At 42.5% G+C, this 10,408-nt stretch overlaps 1 protein-coding gene across 3 annotated transcripts in view; it reads right to left on the bottom strand.

Annotated features, from left to right (window-relative positions):
* Nucleotides 1–337: 337 nt before the first annotated feature.
* The window catches only part of LOC136004335 (gamma-aminobutyric acid receptor-associated protein-like 2), a 34,707-nt gene continuing 24,636 nt past the window's right edge, over nucleotides 338–10,408 (bottom strand). The window contains exons 3-7 of one of the 3 annotated variants that reach the window (XR_010608391.1): nucleotides 8,951–9,123; nucleotides 5,899–5,992; nucleotides 3,351–3,455; nucleotides 3,079–3,173; nucleotides 338–1,780 (exon numbers count right to left, since the gene is read on the bottom strand). Coding sequence is in view for 1 of the 3 variants with exons in the window: in XM_065660764.1 (XP_065516836.1) it covers nucleotides 5,902–5,992; nucleotides 8,951–9,123 (264 nt within the window). In the remaining 2 variants the exon portion in view is untranslated. Of the gene's footprint in view, nucleotides 3,174–3,350; nucleotides 3,456–5,418; nucleotides 5,993–8,950; nucleotides 9,124–10,408 lie in introns of those variants that run through there. The other 2 variants (XR_010608390.1, XM_065660764.1) reach the window with 2 other exon arrangements.

Raw genomic sequence — 10,408 nt, 5'->3', positions numbered from 1 at the left:
ACACTGGAGATATTCAAGGCCCGCCTAGACAAGTTCCTGTGTGATGTACTGTAGGTTACCCTGCTCTTGCAGGGGGGTTGGACTAGATGATCTTTTGAGGTCCCTTCCAACCCTTGGGATTCTGTGATTCTGTGAAGGGCAGGGTCAAAGATCTTAAAAAATATGTCAGATGTATTTTAAGTGCAAGAAGCATGCTAGCATAAGAGTTTTTTCCCAAAGAAAGATTTGGTCATTATCCTTGAGTGTAAGCATGCATTTTGCTCCCCAGAGTATGGTTTTGTGGTGGAGGATAAGGTGCAGGTCATTTGCATTGTGAAATAGGAGCTCACTCTTCTAATCGAGATAACAGGGTTTTATTGAGGGACAAAGTCAATAAAGCAAAAGCAACAGCGCTGGGCATGTGACTGTAGCCAGAGGCGCACTGATTAGCATTTGTTACAGGTTTATATACTTTCACTATTGCATTAGTCATATACATATTCATAATTCTCATGTATAGGTGGGGAATATTATAACTAGCTCCAGGAACATATTATCATAAGTCTCCTCCTCTTGGCGCCTGCGCACTGCTCTCTGGTGATCATGGGCAGGGGTCTTGAGGATGAAGTAAGCAGCCTTCCTCATGTGAGCAGGAGTCTTCAAGATGAAGTAAGCAGTCTTCCTCATGGTGTACTTTTCACCTTTGGCACGTTTGGATGCCCCAGTAATCACAAAACTAGCTGAAACCAGCCATATCTATAATTTTCTGATAGCTGGCAAAGTTTTAGAACAGTGTGACCTTTGTACAAAATTTATTTCAAGGAAAACAGGACGGGCAGACAAGAAGTATCCGAAGTTAGCAGATGTTCGGGAGTTACTGTCTCCAAACTAACTGATAAGTAGAAGGATGGTGTGAAATATTTCACTCATGTTTAGTGTGGCCACTAAATCCTGTTATCTCACCACAGACTTACAACACAAACATTGTTCTTTATCTTCAACCTAAGTTAAGCTAAAAGTACTTTAACCCTATGTTTTCCAGGCACTAGCTTTCATCATATCAAGCCCCCCCTCCCCCTTTTCTTTTACCTTTACAAATTCTTTTGCTGTGTGACTCCATTTTGCTCAAGAGTTATGGCCATTTTCAACTTGTCTAATCTTGTGTCTTTAGCAAGCTGTTTCTGTTATTGCAAACTCATACAGTTATATCCACATAGCAACACCTATGATTTGAGTAAGCCAATAAATGTATGTGTTTATCACAGTATCATGTCTGAGGTACATGTGGGGAGTATCTGGGAGAGAAACAGTTTGCCTATGTCAGGGATTTTAAGGTGGTTGTGGTGAATTGACCTTGGCCCTTCTTGGACCTGTGTCATGGTTTAAACTGATCCAAACAGCTCGTTCAATCATTCCCCCCCCTTTTTTCTTTTTTTTTCTCTCTCTTTCTCCCCCCCCCCCCCCCCCCCGAGGGATGGGGGGGAGAATTGAGAGAATGTAACTCCCATGGGTTGAGATAAGAACAGACCAGTAACTAAGGTATAACACAAATCACTACTGCTACCACCAACAATAATATTGATAAGAGAAAATAACAAGAGAAGAGAATACGATACCACCGCCGAACGTGTTCGATCCCCCCTAAGAGAGACCGTGCCATTCCGGGTAACTCCCAGTTACCTCTCTGGGCATGACGTACTGTGGTATGGAATACCTCTTTGGCTAGCTTGGGTCAGGTGTCCTGTCTCTGCTTCCTCCCAGCCTCTCCTCATCCCTGGCAGAGCATGAGACTCACAAAGTCCTTGGCCAGAATAAACATTACATAGCAACAATTAAAAACAATCGGTGTTATCAGCTCTGTTCCCAGGCTGGAAGTCAAAACACAGCTCTGCACCAGCTACTAAGAAGGAGAAAAACGGCTACTGGTGAACCCAGGACAACCTTTTTCCTGGATGCTGCTAATGCAGATAGTTGACGGTCATTTGCCTGTTCCTAAACCATGATCCACCCTTGATAATGGGGTTCTGTGACTGTTGCACTGGCCAAGTGGAAGAATTGCAGTGGGCCTTTCCATGGAACTTTCCAGAGCAGCTCAGAGGTTCTGGAAATTAGTGCAGCGGTTCTCAGACTTTTTAGATCACAGTTCCTGTAGTAGATTGGCTCTTCCCCTTTCTGGATGAAGATCGTGTTGCCTATGGTCTTCCCTTCATATTGGGTCAAGCGTATAAACATTACATGCCACGTGTGGCTGACAGACTGTTTGGCAAAATGCTGGGAAAGGAGTGAAAGAATAAATGTCATGATGAAATTGTCCTGGAGGCACTTGTGTTCAGCTACTCCAGACCTGACTTTCCCCATTTTGAAATCAATGGTATAATGCACTCAGCAGTGACCAGTGGTTCTGCTGAAGTTGTGGGGAGTAGGTGCTACATGAGGAAGGGGAACAGAGCACCAAAACTGCAGAGTCTCTTTTGCTTTAGGGAGAAGGTAAAAATATGCTTTCTCCTTTGTCTCACTCTTCCCCATTATTTTGTGTTGGAAAAGAAAAACTGTCCTCTTCGTCTTTGTTCCCTTCCCTTTAAGCCAGCAATCATGTCCATTCTTCAAGCAGAAAAAGGACACTTCCACTCAGTCCAAAGCACCTATCTCTAGCCACCTCTTCTGCTTTGCTTCAACATTTCTTTGCTATCATGGAAGTTTTCTATAATCTATGGTCACACAAACAGTGACACTTCTATTGCTGAAGAGTGTGCATGAAGCATGATAGAGGAGCTGGCTTGCTTCCTTTTGTAAGACTACTGACAGTGTCTAGATACACTAGTTTCAGGGCCTGTGCCTCTCCAAGTCTGTCTAGAAGTACAAGAGAATTTCACTTAGTAGCATGAAATAGCTCAAATGGTATCATGTTCTTGGGTGCTTGCTTTTTTTTTTTTTTTCATTTTTGTGGCATTATATTAAAAAGGATAATAGAAATGTTTTCAGTGTTCTGTATTTCCTGTCAGGATGAAGACTCTAGAAACAAACTAGGACTACAAGGAAGACTGGAAAGCAGTGCATAGCCAAGCCCTGCTGGGTTGGGTCAAGAATGCCAAGGAATACCTGAACTTCACATGAGAATACAGCAATGAGCTCTGGTGCACAACAGATAGCTCTGCAATTCAGGGGCGAGGAAAAGACATCTTCTAATTCATGTGCTGTAAGGAGACAGGAGTGAAAAGGAAAGCAATTTAGAGAAATCTTTATTTTGGTTGAGTTGAAGCCCCTTTTTATTGAATTATAGAAAAGGATCATTGCAGACTTGAAGTTCTGAGCTGCATGAAACACTTATGCCTCCAAAAGAAAGGAAGCAGTTACGTGCTATCCCCTGTTACCTGAGGATATGATCTATCAGCGATAGTCCATTGCAGTGGAAGTAATGTCAACTGAAACTGAAGCAGTTTGAACCTCTTGATGTTTTATTGCCATTTTAAGTGCATCTGTAGATGAAAATAAAGTTACTACTTAACACAGGTATCCTTGCATTCTCTGGAATTACTCATGTACCTGGTCTCCTAAATCTAAACTCATCATTACAGAGATGTTAATTACATGGGGGTTTTGAGAGGCTTATGAAGGGTATTCCAAAAGTCACCTCCATCATAACATTGGGAATAAAACTTCATCTTCCCTTGTTTTGTTTGGATATATCTATGTGTTAGTACATAATTAGCTTTATCTAGCAGTTGTAAGTTACATTTCTTACTCCTGTTAACAGCTAGCAAAAAACATTCAAAACCATAGTCAAACTGTGGAGGTTTCAGCTTAAAGGAAATGGAATCTTTTCCAGTAATAAAAAGTTATGAAAAAATCACAGATGAAACCACTTTTGATTCTGAATCAAAAATTCTGCAAAGAGTAAACATTAATACTACATTTGTGGAAAGGGTAGTAGTGGAAGGAATTCAGGATGGAAGCAGTGATGGAATGTTTACTAAAGCAGTGCTACACAATGCAGTGCTATTCTGAACAGTGAAAGGCTTACTGAAATCAACAGCACATTTTCAGATGCAATACGCACATGCATCACTGTTACTGTGACAAGTCTTGATTACAGTGTCAATGTTTCACAGGCTCCTACCTTCTCATTTTGGAGTCCTTCTGCTAGTACCTGTGAGTAACTGTAGAGCCAGATGTAATTCTAGGCATAAGGTGATTTCATGGGAGTTTAAGTTAGCATGAATTTGATTTAAGCCTGGAAAATGATATATTTCCACTGTGGCTGGAAATATTTTAAAAACTAAGCTCTTCCACACCATGTAGTATGAAAATGAAGTAAAACTGTTATCAGGAATCTAAACTGTAATTAGTGTTTCCTTGATAGCTTATGAAGTTCAAAGTGATGCTACTTTTCTAACGCAGTGTTATCCTTTAATATCAAAGCGTGAACTCCAGTATTGTGCAATTAGGTCAATCAGGCGTTTTTTTCCAGGCCCCTACTGTTCAAAGCCACAAATTTGCCTCTTTGCCCATACGTAGAGACAGCTGTGTAACTGTGGTAAGCCTGTTTGAAGAGAAGTTGAGACCCTCATGAATAAAAATGGTTTTTGGGTTTGTGGCAAAGCCTCTTTATTTCTGCTGTGCTGTGTACCTACTTTGGCAGTAGTGCTCATCAACTGGAGGTACTGATCTTGAAAGCAGCATTTCTAATTGTAGTTTTCTGCCTCAGTGTGGTAGAATCATAGAATGGTTTAGGTTGGAAGGGACCTTCAAAGGTTATCTACTCCAACCCCCCTGCCATGGGCAGGGACACCTTCCACTAGACCAGGTTGCTCCAAGCCCTGTCCAACCTGGCCTTCAACACTGCCAGGGATGGGGCATCTACAACCTCACTGGGCAACCTCTTCCATAATGTCCTTACAATACCTACAGAATTTTTACTTGGAAAAGACATGTATATTTATATAACTACCTCTAACACAACTACTGCTTTAGGGTTTTTTTTTAAGCTACTCATGCAACTGTTTTCATCTGAACTCCTTACCAATGATTTCTCTCTCTGCAATAATTCGTGTACAAACTATACCTTCCAGTTGTCCAGCTCGCTTGTCTCTTACTTGTATCATTCCTTCTCCTAGGTGTCCTGCCTTAGATGCTATGCTTTTGTCACCTAGGTCCTGCTTTCCAAAGCCCATGGTATCTACTCCTCCACTGAGGCTTTTACTCCTCCAGACTTGTGGGCAGGCATAACTGCTCTTCTGATGAGATCTAGTAGCTCTGAAGCTACTTGTTTTGGAACCTACAGATAGTTCTTTGTTTCTTCCTTGTATCATCATCCACATACTAAAGGTTGAGAAGCTGTACAATGTCTAGTAAATAATATAAGCAGCTGTATAGCATCTAGTAAATGTGATGTATAACATTCTGGCCAAAATTAAGGTAAAGAAATGACAGCATGGCCTGTTTGTGACAGGAATTTTTATTGTACTTTTGTTAATTGAGAAAGAGGAACATATTAGCTCAATTGATTATAATCACATTGTGCTCCTGCTTAAGATAAGCTAGCAAATCCAGTGTTCCCAATACTAATTCAATATTTTTATCTCTTAAACTAACAACCTCAAAACAGAATAAATGTATTCTTCTTTTCATGTTTTAGTAGTCCAACTACTTTGCTTTATTATTTAATCCATGTCATCGGGTGCATCCCCCAAAGGAGTGAGGCTCTGGGAATTCATAGCCATGAGAAAAAAAACCCACAAAACCAACAAAACTTCTTCATTATAATTTAACAGTCTAATAAAGCAAGACCTATCAATATATTAAGAAATTAATCCAGTTACAAATGCGTGTACATAGAAGGAACTTCTCTGGATGTCAGTAGAGAAAATGATCAGCTATTTACAAGATACACAGCAAGATGGTATGGTAGCCAGGACCCACCATTCAGAAACCAAATGTGTTCTCTCCACTGTAGGCAACATACAAGAATCCATCCTCATCCTTTTCCTTCTCATAAAGTTGTCCCATAGTTAAGCTTGAAGGGAGAAAAACAAAAAACAAAGAGAAATGGCTTGCTTGGATCATGACAGTTGCAAATGGTAGCAGTTAGAACCTTACATAGACAAGGATTAATAAAAGCTAAACCTTGTGAATCAGTGCATAAATTAAAATACAAAAATGAGGATATATGAAAACAGTTGATTCCTGAGTTAGCAAAATGATCCTGGGCTCTCTGCAGTTTCTAGGGTTTTGTTATTCTTCACAAATGCATGTGTCAGAATGCTTCCTTATTTTACTGGAAATTAGTCACTGAACATATTTCAGATTCTGAATCATAGAATAGTTAGGGCTGGAAAGGACCTTAAGATCATCTAGTCCCAACCCCCCTGCCATGGGCAGGGACACTTCCCACTAAACCATGTCACCCAAGGCTCTGTCCAACCTGGCCTTGAACACCGCCAGGGATGGAGCATTCACAACTTCCCTGGGCAACCTATTCCAGTGCCTCACCACTCTTATGATGCTGTGACTAATACCAGGCTCAAGAGCCTGGTGGCACCTTCCTCGAATGCAGCTGCATTAACCTCTTGCTTCTTGTGTGAGCAACTTGATTTCTCCCTCCACCTGGTGTAGTTGTGAATGTTCAGCTATCGAGTTCGAGTCTATCAAACTTGTGCTTTTTGGACTGTTTCTTTGAGCTCTGGGTTATTCTGGGGAGCAAAAGCTTTGTTTTCTGTACTGTTTAAAAGTGATGACTTGTGGCCTTCAGGGAAAAGACTGCATTTTGAAAACAAAAAGAAGCCCAAGCAATTACTTGGCCAGTACAACTGCTCCAACCATCTATCTGCAGATGAAACAGGCAGTCGACATCAGGCAGTTGCACAAGTGACACCTCCTCAGCTCACCTGAGATGATGGGGAAACAAGCATGGCTTTTTACCCATGAGAGGAGCTGGAAGGAGTTGCAGCAGTACTTGAAATGGAAGGGAATTGGTGAGTACCAGATAAACTTCTGGATAAGAAGCATATCAAGAGTTTAGTGGTCTATGTAATGAACTCAGCCTACAAGATGAACAAACTGTTAATATATCAGATTTTTTTTTATCATTTTTTATCATTTTTTTTTTTTATTTCAGAAGAAAGCAAGCAGGAAGCATTGGGCTCATGCTGCCACAAGAGGAGCCTGGTCCAGCGCCATGCTCCTTGCCCAGGCCCTGCAGCCTCCAGCTAAGTAGAGAGGTGAGAGCTGAAGCTGGAGCTGCCAGGCTACCAGGAGCACCTCTGCTGCACACAGGGTGGGCAGGCGGTGCCCAACCCCCTGGGGTGTGGAGCAAAAGCAGCAGGAGCGGGCATAAGGCCGCCTGCTGTGGTAGGGGGTAACCTTGGCCTCTGTGGGGTTGCATTGGAGGCTGTGCAGGATGTTTGGCAGGCTGCGCTCGTTGCCTGAGAGTGATTGTGGAGACTTGTCCCTGAGGTGATGTGTGAAGGAGCATAGAGTGCCTTTGGGGCCGTAACAAGGCAGTTATATGGGCAAGAGCAGTCAGTTGAGTAGCTATTGGGGACTGACAGAGTGGTTGAGAGGGAAGGAGGAACAGAAGTGAGCCAAGGGGTGCAGAAAGGCACCACAAAATGGTGTCTCAGGTATGGTCTGAAAACTTCAGTGAGTTTTGGGGACAACCTGGGGCTGAGAGCCGTGCATCAAGTGTGGCCAGTGGGTCCAGGGAGGTGATCCTCCCCCTCTACTAGACCCTAGTGAATCCACATCAGGAGTACTGTGTCCAGTTCTGGGTGCCTCAGTACAAGAAAGAGAAGGAGCTAGTGGAAAGGGTCCAGTGGAAGGACACAAGGATGATCAGGGGTCTGGAGCATCTCTCTTATGAAGAGAAATTGCAGGAGCTGGGCCTGTTTAGTCTGGAGTCTGAGAGGGGACCTCATTAACGCATATAAATATCTCAAGGGAGGGTACCAGGAGGATGGCACCAGACTCTTTTCAGTGGTGCCCAGCAACAGGATGAGGAGCAGTGGCTATAAACTAAAGCACAAGAAGTTTCACCTCAACACGAAGAAGAACTTCTTTACGCTGAGGGTGGCAGAGCACTGGAACAGGCTGCACAGAGGTGTTGTGGAGTCTCCCTCTCTGGAGACATTCAAAACCCACCTGGACACATTCCTGTGTAACTTGCTCTAGGTAGCCCTGCCTTGGCAGGGAGGTTGGACTGGATGATTTCCAGAGGTCCCTTCCAAACCTAATGATTCTGTGATTCTGTGAAAGACTGTGATGTACAATAGGGACCTGTGAGAACCAAGTAAATAAAAATATTGCTAACAGTCTGGACAGATTACCTGGAGGAACTCTTACACAGGTAAGGGTTAATAAGAATAATATTCTACCTAAGCCACGTAATACCATGACATACTATTTCCTCAAATACTATTAAAGTATCTTGTATCAAAAGCAGCTGTAGTAGCTGCTTCTGCTTTACATTATTCTGTATGTAGCAGAAAACAATGAAACTTATTCCTATATAAAAGCAATGTGAAAAACCTTTCTATAGTAATTTTGTGCTTATAGAAGAAAATAATTTTTAAAACAAGTAACAGCATCATTTCTTTGTCAGCTGACAGGTTAATGTTTTTTCAGTAAACTTTATGGTGTTTGCTTTTGAGTTTTCAACATGCAACTTTTTTTGAGAAGGATTTTTTTTATTGATGCTGTAAACGTTCTTACAATCAAAGATATCATAATACTTCCAGTGTTCACCCTCTTGCCGTGGAAGTAAATCAATATATTTTTTCAGTCACCTTTCCTTTCAGCCTAGCTCAAGAAAAAGATGTTTATCAAACTCATGAGAAAAAACTATCACAGTTAGATTAAGATGTAACCAAACCCCTCCTAAAATCAGCAGATAAGGCTCAAAGAAGGGAGTTCCTGTCCCTCTGGTGTGCACAGGCTTGCAGACATGGTTCTGAATATCAAGTGAATAGCCTCTCACCTGGATTGTGGGACAGTCTTGTCTACAAAGAGGAATATTGCTTTCTCTGACGGCAGTTGAATCCTCTTCCTGATGATCCACATGAACTGGGCCACGGTGATGTCAGATGGAACTAAGTACTTCCTCTTGTCAATGTCAACAATCTGAGATCCTGAGACCTTCTCCACTATGACCTGTAAAGCACAGGTGTGAAGGTCAGGCTTTTCCGGATTGCTATGAACAGACAGCTTTTGGAAACCACTTGCTGGTGCAGGCTTACAACAGTAAGCAGAGAGGAGGAACAAAAAGGTTTCTTAACCACAGCCAAATGAGAGGTAAGACTGGTTCAGCACTGTAAACCCTGATCTTAAACTGCACTGAAACTTAAATTCATATACACAATGGCACAAAACTTCTGCCTGTTGAAGTCATGGGGTGAAAAGATACAATATGTCTAAAAGAAAAACCTGTGATAGGAAAGCATGCACATCATTTAACTTTTTGTACACTGAAGATATGAAATCACTGTGATGTGGACCCCAAGTTAAGAATGAGCCAGCAATGTGCCCTGGCAGCAAAGAAGGCTGACAGTATCTCAGGCTGCAAGTATTGCCAGCAGGTCCAGGGTGGTGACCCTTCCCCTGAACTGGCACTGGTGAAGCCACACCTGAGTGCTCTGTCCAGTTCTGGGCTCCTCAGTATGTGGGCTTAAATTTTAAACTAACAATAGCATGTGTGTCTTTAACGTAGTAGAATAGACCAAACTGTTCTAACTTACTAACACGCAGAGAGTTTCTCCAACTGACTTTTACAGTAACAAGTACAGGAGAGACACGGACATACTGGAGAGAGTCAAACAAAAAGCCTCCAAGATGTTTAAGGGATTGGACCATATCTTGTAGGAGGAAAGGCTGAAAGCTGGGACTGTTCAGCCTGGAGAAGAAAATGCTCAGGGGGATCTTATCAGTGTTTATAAATACCTGAAGGGAGAGTGTAAAGAAAATGGAGCCAGGTTGTTTTCAGTGATAGTCAGTGACAGGACAAGAGGTGATGGGCACAAAGTGAAGCACAGGAGGTTTCCTCTGAACATCAGCAAACATTTTTTTACTGTGCAGGTGACAGAGCACTGGCAGAGGCTGCCCAGGGAAGGTGTGAAGTCTCACAGCTTGGAGATACTCCAAAGCCATCTGTCCTGGGCACCTGGCTGTAGGTGGCCTTGCTTGAGCAGGGAAGGGTTGGACTGGAAGACCTCTGGAGGTCCCTTCCCACCTCAACCCTTCTGTGATTCTGTGATTTATTCATACCAGGACACTAATGCCCTACTGTGTTTAAATATGGCTAATTATTTTAAAGTTCCCCATGTGCAATAACCAAAAATAGTGTATTCTGTGACAAAAGCTTGGGGGCAGGAGCAGGAGAGGAATTGGCATCTACTGAGATGTTTGAAGCACGAGCAGCTTGAGAGCTTCAGGTGTAAGA

The sequence above is a fragment of the Lathamus discolor genome, chromosome W (assembly GCF_037157495.1).
Source record: "Lathamus discolor isolate bLatDis1 chromosome W, bLatDis1.hap1, whole genome shotgun sequence".
NCBI classification, from domain to species: domain Eukaryota; kingdom Metazoa; phylum Chordata; class Aves; order Psittaciformes; family Psittacidae; genus Lathamus; species Lathamus discolor.
Note: the sequence above shows the minus strand (reverse complement) of the source record. Positions and strands in the feature narration are given on the sequence as shown.